The sequence below is a fragment of the Pelodiscus sinensis genome, chromosome 1, assembly GCF_052426305.1.
Source record: "Pelodiscus sinensis isolate ZL-2025 chromosome 1, ASM5242630v1, whole genome shotgun sequence".
NCBI lineage: Eukaryota > Metazoa > Chordata > Testudines > Trionychidae > Pelodiscus > Pelodiscus sinensis.
The window spans coordinates 303,524,367-303,546,818 of NC_143052.1; the positions used below are offsets into that span (position 1 = coordinate 303,524,367).

General features: G+C 43.7%; 1 protein-coding gene across 1 annotated transcript in view; it reads right to left on the reverse strand.

Moving 5' to 3' along the window:
- Positions 1-5,645, reverse strand: part of LOC142824863 (maestro heat-like repeat-containing protein family member 2B) — a 42,308-nt gene extending 36,663 nt beyond the window's left edge. The window contains exons 1-2 of the mRNA XM_089777489.1: positions 5,590-5,645; positions 3,384-3,498 (exon numbers count right to left, since the gene is read on the reverse strand). Of these exons, the coding sequence (XP_089633615.1) occupies positions 3,384-3,498; positions 5,590-5,645 (171 nt within the window). The remainder of the gene's footprint in view (positions 1-3,383; positions 3,499-5,589) is intronic.
- Positions 5,646-22,452: the final 16,807 nt, after the last annotated feature.

Genomic DNA, 22,452 nt, shown 5'->3' on the forward strand with positions numbered 1-22,452 from the left:
TGCGGTCCCGGGCAAGCTCCCGGGAGCCGCCAGCCTGGTCCTGGGAAGAGGGGGAGGGCTGGGGGGCTCGATCCGTGCCAGGTGCAGGGTCTGCTAGCTGGGTGCTGGCAGGCTTGCACCTGGCACGGGCACTGTAGCCAGCCCATACCCCTTTAAAGAGTCCGGGGCCGGGAGGGGGGCAGACGAGTTTCCCTGGTGTTGGCCAGAGTGGCCAGCAGGGAAAGCTGGGGAGGGCTAGCCTCTCACTATTTCGAATTAAGGGGCTACACACCCCTTAATTGGAACTAGCTAGTTCGAGTTTATTAAAAGAATAAATTAAAATGGTGTAACCAGATCTCCGAATGAAAAATCCTGCAGCCACATACTAAAAGTTCCATAGCACTCTCAATATTCACCTTAGCAAGCCACACACTTTGTCTCTTAATAGACAAGCCCAGATCCTCTAGGGTAGGAGTTAGGCCCCTACAGAACTTTCAGGCTTTGGGCCTCTGTGGCTGATTCTGACTATTCCGTATTTGCCAGAGTCTGTCATTTATTTTTGCATTATTATTAATGGTATTGCGGTCATGCCTACAGCCCCAGCCTTAGCCCCCACTGTACTAAGCACTGTATAAACACAGAATCAAAAGGATGCTCATGACCCAAATAACATACTGTCTTTATTTTAGACGAACAGATTTATTTGGACATATGTTTTCGTGGGCAAAGACACACATCTGATGAAGTGGGTCTTTGCCCACGAAAGTGTATGCCCAAATAAATGTTAGTTTGTGAGGTGCCACAAGACTCCTTGTTGTTTCTGCAGATACAGACTAACATAGTTACCCCTCTGAATCTTTATTTTGTAATTTATTTTTAATTACATTGGTGAAATTCCTAATGTGACTCTATAAAGACTAAGAAAATGCTTGCAACTTTTAAAATATGCCAGTTACTTGCTGTTTGATGCACAAAGCTATTTTTAAAAAATTCCAGTATGTAATAGGTACTTTCCAGGCAGAAAAGAAAGAATCATCCCTGCTCCAAACAGCTAACAGTCTAAGCTTAGGTTATTGGACAAATAGACATTGAATTATAGATTCTTTACCATTCCTGCCAATCCTTTTTTGTGTGGCTATTCTTTCTGCTTCCAAATCAAATTTAATACAACAAAAATTGCTTTCCAGAAAAAAAAAATCTTATATAACGCTGGTATGGGTCTGTCACCATGAAATAAAGAGATTAGATGTCTATGTAGATCAGGGTCTTGCCTTGATCTGGCCCCAAGACTCAGGGTTCCCATCTTCCTTTTTTTTTTTTTTTTTTTTTTTTTTTTTTGCTTCTCTCTTGTGTGTAGTTCCCAGCTGGCTTTTCTGTGGGTCAATGGCCCCAACCCAACTGTAGATGATCAAGGAAGTACAAAATGAAATAGATAAAATATTAGATCTAGGTATAACGTAGGTAACATTTTCAGGAATGTACATCCTGTTGTGGTTTATTGCTTAATTTGATTATTGCAAAAAGATACTGCTGTATTTAGGCATTTTGTTTTATAGACAAAACTCACTTGCACTGCCATACCTCCATTCACAACAAATGACTGCAAATACGATAAGAAGATTGTGAATCCATAGGGTGAAAGACATTCTGCCCTATTGCTTAATTAGTGAGGGCTCAAGTGTTTCTCCAGTGTCATAGTAACAGGAGTGGTCTCAGAGAAGATTTTGGGGCCTTATTGCAATAGAATGTGCAGAAAGAGGATTTAGGGGAGGCTAGAGGATTTAGGGGAGAAGGTGGCCTCCTTACTAGCCCCCAAACTAGGCAAAGGACAAGCACACTGGCCCATATTCTCAAGATATTTAGGCACCTAATTCCCATTGAAATCCAAGGGGAGTTTGGCACTTAAATATCTTACACAAGCAGGGATAGTGTCTCCAAGCCTTCTTGAGGGAAGGTGACTACTAAACACCTTTCTAGAAGATGAGGCATGTAAAGTAGTAAATAATGATGGTGAGAGACCAGCATTGCACAACATCTTGGCTGCATCTAGACTGGAAAGTTTTTCCACAAAACCATGCGCTTTTGTGCAAAAACTTGCCAGCTGTCTACACTGGCCGCTTGATTTTGCGCAAAAGCACTGACGTACTACTGTCCGAAATCAGTGCTTCTTGTACAAATGCTTTGACGTTCCCATTCGGGCAAAAGCCCTTTTCCGGAAATGTTTTTGCGCAAAAGGGCCAGTGTAGACAGCTAAAAACTGTTTTGAGCAATAAAGCCCCGATGGTTAAAATGGCGATTGGGGCTTTCTTGCACAAATCCGCATCTAGATTGGTACGGATGCTTTTCCGCAAAAAGTGCTTTTGTGGAAAAGCGTCCGTGCCAATCTAGACGCTCTTTTCCACAAATGCTTTTAACGGAAAAACTTTTCCGTTAAAAGCATTTGCGGAAAATCATGCCAGTCTAGACGTAGCCCTTCAGCAAAGGGTTCAAATCAGTCTTGAGCTTAATTTAGTTAGAGCACAATGACACTCTCTGGTTCTGCTGGCAAAACAGACTATAAAGTTGACACCCTATTACTTGTCACCTACAGAATCGAACAACAGTAGAACCTCAGAGTTACGGGCACAGTCTGGGAATGGAGATTATAACTGAAATATTCGTACTACTGAACAAAACAATATGGTTGTTCTTTCCAAAATGTACAACTGAGCACAGACCAGTATAACTTTGAAAATTTACTAGACAGAAGAAAAATGCTGCTTTTAATCATCTTAATGCACATGAACAAGCACAGAAACAATTTCCTTACCTTCTCATTTTCTTAAATTTTCCCCCTTTATTGTTTTAGTCCTAAACATTTTTCATGGTACTAGACTGTATTTTGGGGGGGGGGGGGGGGGGTTGGGGTTTTTGTCCCTTCTGCTGCCTGATTGAACAGTTTCAGTTCCAAATAAGGTCTGGGGTTTGACTGGTAAGTTTGTAATTCTGGTGTTTGTAACTCTGAGGTTCTACTGTATTTCTGTCTTTTCCCTCCCTGAGAATCCTTCCCACCCCAGTGTCATGAGTTTGGAGGGTGTCCCACCCCAGTGTCATGAGTATGGAGGGTGTCCCACCCCAGTGTCATGAGTATGGAACACCCTCTCCAGACATCCTGTGGCCAATAGCACAAGGGTCCTCTGGTGCAGCCTGCTGGGGCTGTGTGCCCTAGAGTGATGCTGCACCTGCTCCCACACACACAGGCTGCTGTGCGATCCTCTGGCCACAGAGGCCAAGCGACAAGTGCGCCCCAGCCCCTCGCTGCCCACCACCTCCATCCTGTGTGTGTGGGGAATGTGATGGTAGTCACCTGGTGTGGCTTCCCTGGCCTCAGACAATGCCTGAGACACATCTGGGGTGTAAGGTACTGGCTCCAGAGTCTGCATGGTCATGGTGCTGGACTCGTCCGGCTCCTCCTCTTCTTCCTCTTCACTGGCTCTGTCCCCAGGAGGAGGATGATAGGCGTCTTGAGCCCCAAGTCCACTACAGGGGGAGAAGGGACTGCTCCACACCCCCAGGATGTGGTCCACGGCCTCATAGTAGGGGCAGGTATGGGGTTCTGCCCTGGAGTGGGAGCTGTCCTCTCAGGACCTAGCATATCCCTGGCAGAGTGCCTTTACTTTCATCCACACCTGCTCCTGAGTGTGGAGCGATCTCATTTGCATATTTTCTGCCGATCTGTTTTGCGCTAGGGGTTTTTGCGCAAAAACAAGCAGTGTGGATGTTTTCTTTTTGCGCAAAACCCGCATTTTCCACAAGATTGGTATACCTCCGCACATAAGGATCTTGTGGGGAAAGGGGGTTTTGCGCAAAAAGAAAATGTCCACGCTGTTTGTTTTTTGCACAAAAACCCCTAGCGCAAAAACGGATTGGCAGAAAATATGTGAAGAGATCCATATTTAATATATATTTAAATATACTGTACATAGCAACTCACTTGCTCGTTAAAATTATAGAAATTCAGTGCACTTGTTATGATAACCATAACTGTTGTGCTTAAATGAAAATTGCACTTTGTTTCTTAGGTTATGAATCAGCAGGTTCTGAAAACTGAGATACAATTTGAGTTAATATGTGTAGTGTATGCAGTACAAACCAAAGATACAAATCCTTTGCTTCATGGAATATTTCAATTCACATATTCAGTTAGCTGCTCTGTGGTATTGCAAAATATCCTCCATTATTTGAAAAACTTGGCTCTTCCTCACTTTTTTGTAATATTGGCTGGCTGATTGCTGGAAGAGCAACAAAGTGGTTGAAGGATCCCCTTAAAAAGTATCTGATGCCTTTCTCAGCTTGCTGAGAAAGTTAGGCATTTTGCTGATCTCTGCCAGGACAGTTAAGCTACATGACAGCCAAGAGCAATAAAAAGGGTGATTAAACTTTGAAGTAGGAATAAGAGATCCTCCGGAAAAGGGTTTATTTTCCGGAGAATCATGTCTAGACTGGCTCTTTTCTCCGGCTTATCCCCAAGCCAGAAAAAAGCGGCAGCCATGTTAATGCAAATACCGCGGGGGATATTTAAATCCCCCGCGGATTTGCCTATTCCAAAGTGCAACATTAGCATCCCTTTTCCAGAAGGGATGCCAGTGTAGACACAGCCTATATGTTTATGGAGACAAGAAGGAAATATTGTAGGAAATCTCTGACAAAATTAAGGTCCAAATGCTGCAGTCATGTCAATAGTGGGTAAATTATATATTGGGACAAATCATTGCTCTTGATATGTAAAGCTGCCAACTTGTGCAGGCTGGAATTCTAAGACCAACTTCTGATTACTTGTTTTATACAGAATTTAAATATTTAACTCTGGATTGTATTTCCATATAATAACATCCAAAAATGTAGCTCAATCAGCTCTCTAACAGCAAATTCAGAGTGTGCTATGGAGCTGCTTCTGAAGCTGTTCTCTGGCCAGCTTGATTCTGAAAAATCTTGTTACTGTTCACGAAAAATATCCTCAGTAGATCACCACTTCACCAACCAGATAGGACAGAATTCTGGGTCAGTGTTTTACAAAATGTTTTCTCTTGGGGCTAAATTGTGGCTACATTATTCATGCAATAATTGTCACTGACATTCCTTGTGAAATCATCAGAGCCTCGATAAGGATACATTTAGTCTAATGGGGCTACTTTAGTGATTAAGACAAGGAGAGTTGGCACTTTGTTGATGACATTTGCTAATTCTTTGGCGTTCTAGGTGTAGTGATACATTTCACTCCTTTTAGGTCATGATACCATTGTCTGTGCTAGCTTATGGGAAGCACTGATCTTGCTTAAGGAAAATGTTTTATATTAGCAAGGTGTTTGTTCTTGCTTAGTCTAAGTAGTCACTATGACTAGACAGTGGAGTCCACTGGCCTCTATTGCACAAAATATTATGCACAATAAATGTATTGAATGTCATGGAGTTGCACCAAGGTGAATTTAGAACTATATTTTAACAACATATTTTGAACCTTGTGTGGTCATTTACACCTGTGCAAATTGAATGCACTACCAGATCAGATGTACACTCACATTTTGCACAGGTGTAAATGACCACATAAAATACAGGAAGTCTCCAACTTACAAACAGGGTGTGTTCCCAAAATTCCTTTGTAAGTTGGTTTGGAACTTGGAATGCATTCTCCCATAGGATAGTTAGGTTCCCAGGCTAGCCGACAAAAGCCTATTTAACCCACACTGTAGCTGAAATACTATATATTTACAATGAAAAATAGTAGAAATAGTTTTTCATTTAAGCTTGAATGATGGAGCTTGAGGAAAGGCAAGTTTAATTAGAGGCAGTTAAGGAGGTAGGTGGAGATTCTGAAGGGGACTTCTGGGCATCCCTTGGCTGATATCCTCCTTCATGAGCTCTGTTCCATCTTCGGCCACCAGCCTTGCCAGACCTATCTCCCAGTCACCCTCCTTCCCCCATCCCCTGCAGGTTGCACCCAGCCTTTGTTCACCAGAAGCATAGGCCAGAGGACTCCGGAAGAGCAGGGGAGGAGGCGGCATGCAGCCATCAGCTGCAAAGAAGCACTGGTTTCACCTTCAGTGCACCGTTCCTCTCCAGTCATTGGCTTCACAACCATCGTCTGCTCCTCTGGAGTCTTCTGCCCAGCGCTTGTGCTGCCCACCACCACGTGTGTCTTTCTGCCTGTTCTCCAAGGCTACAAGTGAGCTCTTGTTTGTATGGATGGATGTTTTTAAGTCAGATGTTTATAACTCAGGGATTGCCTGAACACAGCCTGGTGACATCAGGTAACAGTCTGTCATAGATTACATCCATACACACAGTGATGAAAAATATATTCATTAGAAATGTAAAGGAAAATTAATGTATAGGAAAACCTGAGTATTGAAATTTCTCTGGTACTTTGCCATTCATTGATCTTTCTAGTCAAACAGGGCTTGTTCCCTAATAGTTATGGAAGAATGCAAATAATGAAGTCACAGGGAAACAAAATGGGCCATGTTGCAAAGGCTGGGGAAAAGCTGGGGATGATCGGCAAATATCCTGCTTCCTGTATTAAACATTAATGCAGAGATCCAAACATAACTAAAGTGCAGTTGTTCCTGGTTTGTGGTCAGGGAAAAATAATGGTGAATCATCTTTAGAACCAACAGATGACATAAAGATGGCCCATGGTGAGTAGATTACAAGCCAGCACAGCCGCGCAGCGCGGTCTGCACATGCGCAGAGTGCCGAACCACACAGCTGGCGAGCGGGACTCGCTGCCACTTGGCGAGTCCCTGATTATGGGCCTCACTGTAACATTCATTTTCCTCACAGAGACAGTACAGGAGCAGAAGCTCAATAGAATGTGTCATATAGCAACATGCCTTACCTTACCTGGTGCCTTCTATGGGTACGTCTAAACTACATGCCTCCGTCAACGGAGGCATGTAGATTAGCCAGATCGGCAGAGGGAAATGAAGCCGCGATTAAAATAATCGCAGCTTCATTTAAATTTAAATGGCTGCCCCGCTCTGCCGATCAGCTGTTTGTCGGCAGATCGGGGCAGTCTAGACGCGCCGCGCCGACAAAGAAGCCTTTGTTAAGTCCGGTGCGGAGGGTGTCGAATTTTAGCATGAATGCCAGTTCAGAGGATTCCCTTTCAAGTGCAGATTTGAATGTCTTCTGAAGTAGGATGCAGGTTAGCAGGTCATTGAGACTGTGTCCTTTCTGGTTGAAATGACAAGAAACTGTTTTCTCTTTGTGATCTTGTCTGATATCTGTTTTGTGGGCATTTATCCTTTGGCGAAGTGTCTGAGATGTTTGTCCAATGTACATAGCAGACGGACACTTTCGGCACATGATAGCATAGATTATATTTCTGGATGCGCAGGAATATGTGTTCTTGATCTTATAACTCACTTGGTTAGGTCCAATAATGGTATCAGCAGAATGAATATGTGGACAAAGCTGGCAACGGGGTTTGTTGCAAGGGAAGGTACCAGGGTTGGTATTAGTGTGGTATGTCCTGTGGTGGTTGGTAAGAATCATCTTGAGGTTAGGTGGTTGTCTATAGGAGACTATGGGTCTGTCTCCCAGAGCCTCTTTGAGTATGGTATCCTGTTCCAATATAGGCTGTAGTTTATTGATAATGTGTTGGACAGGTTTAAGTTGGCATTCAAATCTGCACTTGAAAGGGAATCCTCTGAACTGGCATTCATGCTAAAATTCGCCACCCTCCGCACCGGACTTAACAAAGACCCCAACTATCTTACACATTACAAAGATAGCTTCCCCAATTATCACCTCTAATACTATTAACTCACAGACATTTCCCCTTCCCCACCTCTAATATCATTAACTCACTGGTATTCACCTTCCTCCCCCCCCCCCATCCCGCTTCTGTTCTGTAATGTGATTTGTCCTTTTCATGTGTGTTCATTTTCTTAAATTGTATCCTTTGGTATATATGGTTGTGACTGTTTTCTTCCATTATTTGATCTGAGGAAGTGGGTCTGGCCCACGAAAGCTCATCATCTAATAAACCATCTTGTTAGTCTTTAAAGTGCTACATTGTCCTATAAAGACTAAGAAAATGCTTGCAACTTTTAAAATATGCCAGTTACTTGCTGTTTGATGCACAAAGCTATTTTTAAAAAATTCCAGTATGTAATAGGTACTTTCCAGGCAGAAAAGAAAGAATCATCCCTGCTCCAAACAACTAACAGTCTAAGCTTAGGTTGGTGGACAATTAGACATTGAATTATAGATTCTTTACCATTCCTGCCAATTCTTTTTTGTGTGGCTATTCTTTCTGCTTCCAAATCAAATTTAATACAACAAAAATTGCTTTCCAGAAAAAAAAAAGTCTTATATAACGCTGGTATGGGTCTGTCACCATGAAATAAAGAGATTAGATGTCTATGTAGATCAGGGTCTTGCCTTGATCTGGCCCCAAGGCTCAGGGTTCCCATCTTCCTTTTTTTTTTTTTTTTTTTGCTTCTCTCTTGTGTGTAGTTCCCAGCTGGCTTTTCTGTGGGTCTGGGAATGGAGATTATAACTGAAATATTCGTACTACTGAACAAAACAATATGGTTGTTCTTTCCAAAATGTACATCTGAGCACAGACCAGTATAACTTTGAAAATTTACTAGACAGAAGAAAAATGCTGCTTTTAATCATCTTAATGCACATGAACAAGCACAGAAACAATTTCCTTACCTTCTCATTTTCTTAAATTTTCCCCCTTTATTGTTTTAGTCCTAAACATTTTTCATGGCACTAGACTGTATTTTTTTTGGGGGGGGGGTGGTTTTTTGGGGGTTTTTTTTGTCCCTTTTGCTGCCTGATTGGTCAGTTTCAGTTCCAAATGAGGTCTGGGGTTTGACTGGTAAGTTTGTAATTCTGGTCTTTGTAACTCTGAGGTTCTACTGTATTTCTAATTGTTAGATAGCTAGAAATGGGCATATCTGCTGAAAGAATGTGAGTTTGAGAAGACAGCTGTCTGAAAGCAGCAGTCCTTTCCCTCCCTGAGAATCCTTTGGTGTACAGTGAAAGTCAGTGTTAAGTTAATTTTTTTCCCCCAACATTACTATGAGGTGGTTTACACTAGAATATTAGATCAGTTTAACTTCTTCAGACAGAGGTGTGAAGGATCCACACTTCTGAGTGGAGTGAGATGACAGACATAGCTACTGCCTCATGGGAGGGCGGATCACCTACTTTGGCACGGTAATCCCTTTGGTTGGCATAAGTAGTATCTACACTTACCTGCTACAACGGGTCTCCTGCAGTGGTGCCACTATAGTTTAAATGTAGACAAACGATTTAAAAGTGCCTCCACACTCATCTGTTCTGTCAATCTGTCCAGTCAAAGCAATATTCACTTCCTTACTTCCCAAAATACATTTTTACCATCTTTAACACCAGTTACCACTGCAAAACCAATGCAGATATGGGAGAGTCTAATGTGGCTGCCCCGGCTCATCCACTTCTAATGGAGCAGTTAATTAAGTTTCCTGTGCATGTGCTTAGCTTTTCCTTCCCAGCTCCAATAAAGACAATGAGCTTCTGTGGGTGTAACTGAACACACATATTGAAAACAATGGTATTGAATAAGTGTAGCAGAGTTATCATCAGACCTGCAAAGTCTTTATTACTGGAGACAATGAGCAAACTAGAAAGAACATAACCTGAGTTCCTATTCCAGGATAGAATTTGTATGGATGGCAATTAGGAAACAATATATGTACTCATAATTGGCATAAAACCGACATGAAAAACTTTTATTATTAACAACAGCATCCCAGTAATGCCTAGAGACCCCAGATAAGATCAGAGACTCATTCAAATAGGAATTGTGCAAGTATGGAAACTACACCTCGCCTGAGGAACTTTCAATCTAAATAGATCAGCGGAAGTGAGGGAGAAAAGAAGCAATCTGATCCCTATTTTACAAATGAGGAACTGAGGCAGAGTCATTTAAGTAACTTAGTCTAGGTCACACAGGAACTTTGTAGCAAACCCAGGCATCAAACCCGGAAGGCCAGGAACAATGATTTAACCACATGCTCAGACTTCTTAGGTAGATTCACCATACTGAAAAAATGACCCCTCCCACGTCATTTATTTTAAACATAGATTTTGTTCAGTTCCATAAAATCTATGTGGGTTCTTGAAAGTCATGAGCTTCCAAAGGCTACTTCTACACTGTTCGTTTTTTGCAGAAAAGGAAATGCAAGTGAAGTGCTCATTAGTAAATCTTGCACTCTCATTTGCACATTCTCTTCCGATCCTTTTTGTGGAAGAGGTTTTTGAAAAAAAAACAAAAAACCCCACAGTGAATAGGAATAAGGGTTCTTGCGCAAAAGGTTTTTTTTTCCCAAAAAATGGCCCCATTTACACTGCATTTTTTCCATAAAAACCTCTTCCGCATATGCAAATGAGAGCGTAAGATTTGCTAATGCACACTTCATTTGCATTTCCACTTCTGCAAAAAACAAATAGTGTAGACGTAGCCAAAAGGAAGCTTAAAAACCTGTTAAAAAGGGAAGAATCCTAGGCACTGGGGTTATAATAGTGGAGATGTTTGCAACAAAGGGAGACAGTTTACATAGAAGCTGAAGTTAACCTATGGAATTCACTCTTGCAAGAAATAAGTCTGATCACAGACTTCTCCCCACTTGCAGCAAGAAATGCAAACTCATTTATTTGACTGAGCTGCTTGTGACAGATGCAATAATCACAAACAACAAAAAACCCATAAGCCAACTAAACATTTTCTCCTAAAAAAAAGAAAGAAACATTTTGCATACTGTGATAAGGATTAGAAAAACAAACAGAGTAATGAATAAGTGGCACCCCGTGTGAAGTTAATGCATGGGAAATCTTGTGGGGGTTGCCTCTGCTGAAATAAACTTGGTTAAGAATAGTTAGAGAGCACAAAAGCAAAAGTGAGTAAAAAAATTAACAGAATAAGTTCTTCATTTCAGCCTATGGAGGAAGTTCTGAAAATGAGTCACTTTAAACAGGACTCTTGAGTTAAACAGTACTTCAGCCTCTGTTTCAAATATTGCCAGCGCCTGCCTTTAAATATGGGACATTTGAGCCTACCGTAGGTGTGAAAGTAAAGTTCCTGCACCAGGGTTTTTCTAACTAACCTGACAGGTGTAAAAGGCGTGGTCAGGTAGAAAGTACTACCACTCCTTTCCTAAACTATCACTACACAAATCCCAACTGCAGGAATCAAATTTTCCCCCTTTAACATGGAAACTCAGGTCATTCAAGTAGCAGACTGGCAACCGTCCTCCACAGCACCTCAGAGCTATTCAGAGCACACAGGCAGGCGTAAGGGCAGGCAGCCCAGAATGAAGCACTAATAGAGCCAATAGCAGCCTCTGTCCTCATCAGGTCTGGGGTACAGGTTGGAGGAAGTGTCTTACAATCACCTGTATGTAACTGCCTCTCTGTCCATGCCTGCGTACTAACCAGACAAGTGGATCTCTCCTGGTGGTGCAGAGGTGAGCCCTTCCTCTTCAGTTTTCACAGCCAGAGAATGCACTCTCCTGGTCAACGAGAGGACCACATGTACTTTGCCCCGGGGGGCTGTGGAGCAAGTTCTTCAGCCGTCACCTAGGACTTTGTGTGGAAATGCTGGGGGAGAAGGACCCACTAGCAGTCCTTCTGGGATTTGGCTTCACATTGTGCTTTTCACAAGGAACCCATTCTGGAAACCATTCAGCATCTAGTTTAAGGCTAGTTTTTGCCCTCCTCTTATGTGGCCGTGCAAGAGACAGTAAGACCCTGTCTACTCTCAAATGGCCATGGAAAGGGCCACACAGAATGGCAGCCTCTATGCTGAGGGAAGTGCAAGGGCTAATGCAAAGATGATTTCCCCACAAACCTCAGGGAAAAATTCAGCAGAGGTGGGATAGGGAGAAAGTGAACTCATGCTTCCCTCCTCCCTGCATGTACCAGCAAATAAAGCCTACAGTACAGGGCAAAGAGGCTGCACCCCTTAAAGGGGTACGGTGCATCAGTGCTGCGTCTGAAGTGGTGCAGCTTCATTTGGCACCTAGTGTGTATAAGACCTGCTCCAAAGCTTACTGAAGACAATGGAAGTTTTTCTGTTTACTTCAGTGAACTTTGGAGCAGGCCTATAAAATGGATGAGCCTCATTTCAGGAAAGATCATAAGCATTCAATGAGTCTACCCTACCATTACTTAATTGTACGGGGTCCTAACTTACCACTTACCAGGCCCAAAGATGGAATGAAGACCAAACTGAGGGACACACAAATATTATTCATGTAGAACACTTACAATGTTGTGAGATTACTGTAATCAGCTCTACATCTAATCTCCCTCTTATGACTCTGCATTTGTAATCTTCGTCATCTCCAGCAATAAAAGTGGAAGGACAGAAAATTTGCCATTTGATGGGTATAAAGGCGAGATTGGAAGGTGAATGACAATTTTGCTCCGTGTAAAACTTCCAGCAGGCTCAGAATGTAGGAGCAGACTCTGAATATAATCTTCATAAATGGTCAATTTTTCATAAATAAAAATGTGAACTGTAGCTTTTCCTGGTGAATTTAATAAATGCAGATATGAAAAATATATTTGTCAGACTGAATACTCAGACAGCATAGCAAAAAGGATTGAATGTCTTAGCTATCAAAAGTCTTGTAATAACAGATGTACAGTATAATAAAGTTCACAAGTGGGCTAACAGAAACGTTTCTCATGATTTCATGACTTTTTATGGTAATTCTTTCTTCCGAGCATCAGCCAATACACTTGAGTCACTCTTGAACTCTTCATTAAGGACAGGGTCAAGTGTTGCCTAAAATACATGTATTCAGAACTTGTCTCAGTTCTCTCATCCAACACAATGACCAGTGAATATTCAACAGTGAATCACTAGATTCTACTTCACTTTTTCACATATCTGAAGAAGATTAAAAACACTGAATGACAAAATATAGAATGTATTGTATCAGAAATTATAGATACTTCCTAGTTCAATGGGAAAATGCTGATAGGCACTTTTGCCTACAGCACTAAAATTCCCTGCTCAGTCAGTGGGACTATTCAACAAGCATTGTTTCTCATAGAATGATTACTTACCAGCATAAAGATCCTAGGTATGAAGCTTTAGATGGCAAAGTCATGAGGTATTTTTATATAGGATTAAGATGCTTCATTGTGTGGAAAATAAATATTACAAAATAAATATTACAGAACAGCTCTTAGTCTAACATGCTATCGCTTTCAATAACTTTCATCTCCGAGGTTGAAATTTCCCAATTTGGGGCCAGACTTTCTATTGCCCTCAGTTTCCATTAAGTACAGCAGAGTGAGGGGTGCTAGTGAGCTGGTTGTGGCTCCCTGATTCTCTGGTTCAGCTTTGGCCCTTGCCCCTGTAAGAGAATCCTAGATGCTGCTCTAATTAGTGTGGGCTAGTCATGGGCTTCATTGACCTTGGAATTTTTCTGATTTGTATGAGGAACAAGATCATTTCCCTGAATGACATTTCCTCAGAATGACAGAGCACAATGTGGCTTACATCTGTCTTTTAAGTATCACCCATTTTCAGCTGTGCCAAAGCACAGCTCAGCCACAGGCATCTTTGTATTAGCTTCAGTCAGAATAAAATGGGGCCCTAGGGGCCCTCTTCTGCAGTTAAATACACGCTTAACTTTATGCATGTGAGTAGTTCCATGGTGAAATACAACAGATACCTCTTACGCAGTCACAGTGCTGGATACTGCTGGGAGGAGGGCTATTTCTCCTTGTGCTGCAGCTTAGCTCCATTGTCACTAAGCTGTGCACCCAAAATGCAACAGTACGCTGATATTTGGCTGAAGTACCCTATGAAAGAAATTCATCCATTGCTTGCTGTAGCATTCCATGGAGCGCAAATGAGGCCTGCTGCTCACTGAAATCCACCATAACTGAGTACGGCTCCTTACTCTTCCGTAGAAGCATCTGGGATTTTTTTCCACATAGGATCATTCTAGCTCCTTTATTTTATACTAAATAATCCTTTTTAAAGACTGATTCATCAGAGCTCATCAGATTTGAGGTCAAAAAACTTTAAGGGACTCCATAATCTTTCCACATATAGAAGTGGCCAGATTCAGAGCTTAGTTAAATCTGGACAAACCTTATTAGCATCACTAAATTTCCTCTGGATTTTCAGAATTTGTACTAGAATGCTTAAATAGAAACTTTCACACGGGCAGGTATTACAAAGCATGTAGTTTTCAGTGATTTCGCTCGCACGGCACTTACACTTATGTAGTCACGTCCTCTGCAGTCAATCAACACATGTAGACTAGATATCAAGCCAGAAGTGTGCTGCAATGTGCATTAATGGCACCAAGGTAATGTTGGAAAGCTGAGATTGGTCAGCAAGCAAATGTGTTGACTGAGGTTAAGAAAACTACCATCCCTCTGCCCCTGTGGTTTTTGCACCTGAATCATATGAAAGGAAGATAAAGAAAGTTGGCTGCTCTTAAATATCTCCAGAGATGGAGATTCCACAACCGCCCTAGGCAATTTATTCCAGTGTTTAACCACCCTGACAGTTAGGAAGTTTTCCTAATGTCTAACCTAAACTTTCTTTGCTGCAGGTTAAGCCCATTGTGTCTTCTCCTAGGCTACGTCTACACTGGCCCCTTTTCCGAAAGGGGCATGGTAATTTCAGAGATCATAACAGGGAAATCCGCGGGGGATTTAAATATCCCCCGCGGCATCTAAATAAAAATGTCCGCCGCTTTTTTCCGGCTTTTTTTGCCTCATTAGAGACAAACACAAATACAACAGAGCTTCTTTCCACTGTAGTCCAACGCAAGGGGGACTATTTTGGATTACAGTTTTATTTTAGGCTTCCAAGAAGTCTGAAAGGGGGAGAATGTGTGTGTATACGCACACATGCACATACTTTAGTTCCTCTCTCACTACAACTACAGGGCACCCCTCTTTCACAAAAGCCTATGCAACTGAAGCACCGATTAGCATATTGTCATGCTTCATTTGCATAATTCATTAGTGGCCATTTTTGCGCAAGAGTCTTTGTGCAAAAAAGAGCCATCTACACAGCTCCTTTTTGCACAAAAACACACTCTTGCGCAAGAGCTATTCTTTCTGAAAAAATTGAGAAGAATGGCTCTTGTGAAAGAGGGTGTTTTTGCCCAAAAAGGAGCTGTGTAGAGGGCTACTTTTTGTGCAAAAGCCTCTTGTGCAAAAATGTCCCCTGATTAATTATGCAAATGAAGCAGGGAAATATGCTAATCTGCACTTTGTTTGCATAGGCTTTTGTGCTAAAGAGATGCAGTGTAGACATACAAGTGTTAGTCCTCCTCTTAAGTGCTGTTTACACTAGTTTTTTATTTTGATAAAGCTATGTCCCTCGGTCGGCCGTGTGAAAAATCCTGACCCTTGAGAGTCATCTATACTAGCCAGTGTAGACTAGTGCTAGGTCAAGAGGAGACTTCTCCCATTGACCTAGCTACCCCTTCTTGGGGAGGTGATGTACCTCCACCAAGGAGAGAACTCCTATTACTGTGGGCGCTACTTATGCTGAAGTGCTACAGTGGTGCAGCTGTAGCATTCTGAGTGTAGCCAAACCCTTAAAGATTCATCCCCAAACATCCAATAGTACAATAATGTTGTACTGTCTTCCTGGGTTATGAATTTTTGACAACTGTCCTGCAAATCCTTGAATTCCAGCAAGAAATTGTAGCCCTTCTTATAGGCAGAAGAGGAGAGTCAACCTTTTCCATCCAACCTCCAGCTGAAGATCCAGACACCTCAGCCACTCTTACAGGAGATTCTAACAGAAGACACATTAAATTAGTTTACCAAATGAGAGGCTCAGTTTTTCAAAGCAGTGGTTCCCTAAAATCATGCACTTGAAGTAGTACAGATAGTGCAGGTAGCATAATCTATCCTTATTATTGCCCAATGCTGTCAATTCTAGGACCTTGCCTTCAGACGCTTATAACTTTGCAAAACTTAAGCCAGACATTTTCTCACTTGGTTTCAGCCTCAGGCTGAAATTTTGGAAAGTTTCAGAGAAGATGATTCAGCCATTGCTGAGAAAATGCCCTTCATGAGACAGAAGTCCATGGGAAAAAATAGTTTGCAATCATGGAATTAAAAACTGGACCATAATGTGCACACACATGGGAGCTGAGTTCATTGAACAGGCAATCTTAAGTGTGACATTTCCTACCTTTTGAATGTTTGACTTTGCAACCTTAACATCATTTTAGTCTCATTTTAATATATTATTATCTACAATGAATAAAAGCAAATTCTAAACTTCAAGATATGTAACTGTGTTTAAAATGAATCATTGTGTTAATTGATGACATATTAATTTCCTTTCCTATGCAGCACACGGCGACCAGTCTCCCTTTGATGGAAGGGGGGGGGGGGGGAGTACTGGCTCATGCCTTTGCACCAAGCCCAGGGATAGGAGGAGATGCTCATTTTGATGAAGCTGATAAATGGTCACAAAATCATATAGGTAAAGTATTTCCTGTGCCCTTCGCAACAAATTCAGCTCCTTCTACACAAAGCCCTGGCGTTTTCTTCCTATAACTGTTCGTCCCTCTCTCTTATATATAATGTAACATACTTACCTTTGCCTGCCATAGCATATATATAAGGTCTGTATTCTGTGGAGCTTAAATCACATTACAAAAGTGGGAGAGCAATATTATCCTGGTGTTTTTGTAAGTTAGACACAACTTTAAGTGATTTGCCTATGGTCAAAAGGTGGGCCATTAACAAAAGGAGAGTCAGGAATAGATTGCAGGTTTCCTGACTTCCCATTCATGGCCTCTGAAAAATACTTACTAAAACATGGGAGAGCAGATAAACTTAAATTAAACCTATAGGATTTCATCACAATGAAAAGATGTGAATTCTTCTGCTTGTGATTCTCTGTTCCATTGTATGTTAACAATTCTTTTCCTCTTTTTTATATATGAAAAATTTAGGAACAAATTTGTTCCTTGTTGCTGCTCATGAATTTGGCCATTCTTTGGGACTGGGTCATACAAATGTTCAAGGTGCTCTGACGTACCCTATTTATCGCTACTGGGATCCAAACACCTGTAAGCTCCTTTTCCTCCTCCGTGTCTTGGCCAAACCCACATACGGCCAGACCTTCAAATATGTTCAAACCATGTTCATATATGTTATGGACTGTTATAAAGAGAATGTGATCAACTGTTCTCCATGTGGACTGAAAGTAGGAGAAGTAGCAATCAGCTTAATCTGCAGCAAGGGAGATTTAGGTTCAATATTAGGAGAAACTTTCTAAGTAACTATAAAAACAGTTAAGCTACGGAGTAGGCTTCAAAGGGAGGTTCTGGAATCTCCATCACTGCAGGTTTTTAAGAACCAGTTAGACAAAAGTGTGTAGGAATACTTGGTCCTGCCTCAGCACAGGGAGCTGGACTAGGGGGTCTTTCTAGGTCACTTCCACCCTGCATTTCTATGATTCTCTGTAGAGCTTAACTGGTGATCATCACAGCGAAACTGACCCTCCAGCCTTCACCCAGCTCCCGTCCAATGTGAATTATTAACAAATGAGCTGGTCCCTGATATAGAGAAGTCATAAGACCAGTGAGCCTAGCAGCCCTGTCAGTGATATCTCAGGACAGCCATTCCCTCATAGAACAGTGGGGGAAGCTAGGGGATCCAATCGTTCCTCCCTGATAAAGGTCTGCAAAGCACAAACAGGGACTTAGCTTAAAAAAGCAGAGATGCCTTCCCTCAATCACTATTACAGGCACCTATCCTAAGTCTGTAAGTAAACACATGGGCTACGTCTACATTGGCCCCTTTTCTGGAAGGGGCATGTTAATTTCAGAGGTCGTAATAGGGAAATCCGCGGGGGATTTAAATATCCCCCGCGGCATTTAAATAAAAATGTCCGCTGCTTTTTTCCAGCTTTTAGAAAAGACGGAAAAGAGCGTCTACACTGGCCCCGAACCTCCAGAAAAAACACCCTTTTCCGGAGGATCTTATTCCTACTTATTCAAAGTAGCATCTACACAGCCAAACTGCTATTTCGAAATTAATTTGAAATAGCGGAGCACTTATTCCAAATTTGGTAAACCTCATTCCATGAGGAATAAAGCCAAATTCAAAATAGCTATTTCGAAATAAGTGCTGTGTAAACACATCAAAATAGGGGGCCTCCAGCCTTCCCAGGGTGCCCTGGTGGCCACTCCAGCCTCAACCAAGATCACTCCTCTCCTTCCTCCCTCCCCGGAGCCTTTAGGGGTTGACTCTGGCCACAGTGTCTGTGCCAGTTCCAAGCCTGCCAGGCCAGAGCCAGCAGTCACTACCCCTGACCCATTGGCCCCCAAACATGAGCCAGCAAAGACTGGCAGCCAGCCCTCCACCACTCGCCAGGAGCAGTCTGCCAGCTCCCAGGAGCCTGACAGGGGCTGGAGAAGGCGGGCGCCTTCCTGGTCCAGGGTGGAGATCATGGACCTTATTCAGGTTTGGGGGGATTGGCCCCAATGTCCATGATCTCTGCGCTAGAGAGAGGAATGCGGCCATCAATGGCAGGATAGCTGCCAGCGTGGCACTAAAGGCCACATGTGAACCCAGGAGCAAGTTTGCGTGAAAATCAAGTTGGTCTGGAGAGCCCCCCCAACCCTGAGCCTTGACCTTCCCCTTCCCTTTCTTCCCCTTGCTTCCTCCCCCCAAGTTTTCACCCTCCCCTCTCCCCCCCTCTCTTCTCCCCTCTCCCACCTCCGTTCCCCAGTCTCACCAGAGTTTCATTCTCCCCCCTCTCCCCCGGGGTTTTGTTAAATAAAGATAGTTTGTGTTCATGAAAATACGTGTATTTTATTTGACATCAGGAAGGGGGGTTAGGGAGAGGTCAGTGGAAGGACGTGAGGGAGGAATGAGGCACAAGCCCCCAGTGGGGCAGACCAGAGAGGCTCTGAGGGCTCCTCAGGATGGAAGCTCGCCCGCAGGGCCTCCTGGATACTGACAGCCCCCTGATGGACCTCTCAGATGGCAGCCTGCAGAAAGTTCAGACAGGTCCGCAGCAACGCGTCCATGAAAAGCACCAGAGTGCCCAGAGGCAGCTCTGGCTTCATGTTGCAGAGTGCTGTGATGTCCCGAGTGAAGGCAACCAGAACACACAGAGACAAAATGGTTTCCTGTCCCTCATGGAGGTAGGCAAGCAAGCAGGGAAACCTGAGAACTGGCTGTCCAGGGGGGTGCCTTTAAGCACAGGCCTCAGACAGCCTCAGGCAGCAGCCACACGAAGTAACTCCTGACCTGATGCCCTGCCGGACCTGGTTCTGTCCGGCCTTAAATGCGATTCACCGTCCACTCAGTGTGGACGCTCTATTTCAAAATAGCAAAAGGCTATTTCAAAATGCATTTTGTGTGTAGACGCGCTATTTCGAAATAAGATATTTTGAAATAATGCTGTAGTGTAGACATACTCTGAAAGAAGAAATCAGGCCCCTGAGTAATTGAAACAGATACTTCAAAGAGTTTAATTGGAAACATGTGCACAGTAAATACAAACACTATATTATTTACAGGGGAGGGTTATTTACAGGTGACTGTTTGTGAGACACAGCATGGCCAACACCTGAGAAATAAACTTAAAGAGTCATCAGCATTTGTACAATGCCCCTTAATAAATATAATAACATGGGTTGGGATTAAGCTGCTGGATATGGAATGGAAAACAATCTCCAAAACAGGAAACACCACAAGATTAGGGGAACTCCTATTACCTAATATAGTGAATTATCAGAAAGTGTCAATTCAACAGGGGAAAACACTGATCCCCTTCCCATATTCAGCCATCACAGGAAGATTCTCTCCCCACTGAGAACCACAGACAATGATATCCCAGACCCCCTCAGCCTTTTACCCTCCTTTGCTAACTGTTGTCTGGTGACTCCTCATAGGCCCAGAACCCAGGAGGGCAAGAGTAAAGTGCTGAGAGAGACTAGAAACCTAACTATTCAGGAAACTTTTTCTATAAGGTGGAGGATCATAGCCTCTAAATTTGGAGGACGAATGATAAGTGCACAGTAAAAACAAACACTATATTATTTACAGGGGAGGGTTATTTACAGGTGACTGTTTGTGACACACAGCATGGCCAGCACCTGAGAAATAAACTTAAAGAGTCATCAGCATTTGTACAATGCCCCTTAATAAATATAATAACATGGGTTGGGATTAAGCTGCTGGATATGGAATGGAAAACAATCTCCAAAACAGGAAACACCACAAGATTAGGGGAACTCCTATTACCTAATATAGTGAATTATCAGAAAGTGTCAATTCAACAGGGGAAAACACTGATCCCCTTCCCATATTCAGCCATCACAGGAAGATTCTCTCCCCATTGAGAACCACAGACAATGATATCCCAGACCCCCTCAGCCTTTTACCCTCCTTTGCTTACTGTTGTCTGGTGACTCCTCATAGGCCCAGAACCCAGGAGGGCAAGAGTAAAGTGCTGAGAGAGACTAGAAACCTAACTATTCAGGAAACTTTTGCTATGAGGTGGAGGATCATAGCCTCTAAATTTGGAGGACGAATGATATCTGCTGAGTACCTTCTTTGAAGGGCAGAGTGTTCTGAACTCCCAATAACATCAGAGGGAGTTTGAGGACACTCAGCAACTTATGGGACTGGACAATACAAGCACAGTTAAAGGCCCTGGATATCTAAAGGAAATCACCAAAATCCACAGTTAGATGTTTAAATGCCAATTAAAGCCACCCTTAGTGAATTCCTCCCGCATGTGTAATCCCCTAAGTAGTATAAGGGCCCTACCATCAATCAAACGTTAGCCCTGCCCCCTGCCCCCGGAAGTCCCGCCCCCTGACCGCCAGAATTCCCTTCTCCCCTGTCACCGGAAGTCCGGCCACTGGATGGTAGTACATCCGGGTCAAGAGGGACAGCTGACCGGGTGTCATGTGACCCCCGTTAGGCCCGTCCCCTGTCACCGGAAGTCCCGCCCTTGGGGGTAATACATCCGGGGTCAAGAGGGGCAGGTGAGCGGAAGTAAGGAGTGTCATGTGACCCCTCTAAGGACTTGCCCCACCTCCCTCTACCAATCAGGAAGGGTTTTTCCCCTGTAGGACCGCCCCGCGAACCGCTTTGACCAATCGGGGGGGCAGTTCTGGGATCCGATGACTCGCCGAGCAGTGGGTCGTGTGACCCCTCTAAGAACTTGCCCCGCCGCCCTCTACCAATCAGGAGGGGGTTTTTCCCTGTAGGACCGCCCCGCGAACTCCTTTGACCAATTGGGGGGCAGTTTTGGGACCGGATGACCCGCCCAGCAGTGGGTTGTGTGACCCCTCTAAGAACTCACCCCGCCTCCCTCTACCAATCAGGAGGGTTTTTTCCCTGTAGGACCGCCCCACGAATTGCTTTGACCAATCCGGAGAGTGCAGTTCCGGGACCCGTTGACCAGACCGGAGGCGGGTCGTGTGACCCCTCTAAGAGCTTCCCGTGACACCCTTTGCCAATCAGAGCATAGAACTTCCCCGTAAGTTCTAGCACCACACAAAAGAGGCCCTCTTGTTCCAAGAGCGCGTGTTTCAGAGAGCGTGCAAACGCTGAGCGGAAACATGGCTTCTTTCACCAACTTTGTTTTGGTGCCGAGAAGAAAGCGCTACATCAGCGACAGTTCCGAGGAGGAAGGAGAAGTTGAAGGGAGCCCTTTGGCCCAGCCGCTGATGGATACACCAATATCTGACGCCGAAACCCAACCGCTCACGATGCAGCCAGACAAGCTAGATGGCCTGGAGGAAGAAGGTGCCCATGGCTCCCAGGAGTCGGACAAGACGCATGGAAAAGAAGCCAAATAGGTAAATGAAAGATCGAAGTTGGGGCATCATGGGGTTAGGAAACCGGGATTTTGAAAACTTTAAAAAAAAAATGACCAGAGCGTCTTACATTATTTCTTTCTGGCAATCTTTTGACAGCTTGATGATGCCTTTCTAGCTGACCGTCAGACCCGGGACAGCATTGCATCGGACGAGGAAGACGAACCGGGCCCACCTTGTTTTTGCTCAATACTGATACAAAGCATTGAAGAGAACGCCAAGGATGATACTGGTGTATCCAATAGCAGAGGGGGCAAAGGGCCCCTTTTCGCCTCTCCCTTGTCCTCGGAACTGTTGCTGATGTGGCGCTTTCTTCTCATGTGGTGGAAGGCCCTCGTCACCAAAACAAACTCCAAACTTCTGGTGGGGGTGGTGAAGGAGTCCATGTTTCCGCTCAGCGTTTGCACGCTCTCTGAAACACGCGCTCTTGGAACAAGATGGCCTCTTTTGTGTGGCGCTAGAACTTATGGGGAAGTGCTATGCTCTGATTGACAGAGGGTGTCACGGGAAGCTCTTAGAGGGGTCACACGACCAGCTTCCGGTCTGGTCAACGGGTCCCAGAACTGCACCCCCCAAATGGTGAAAG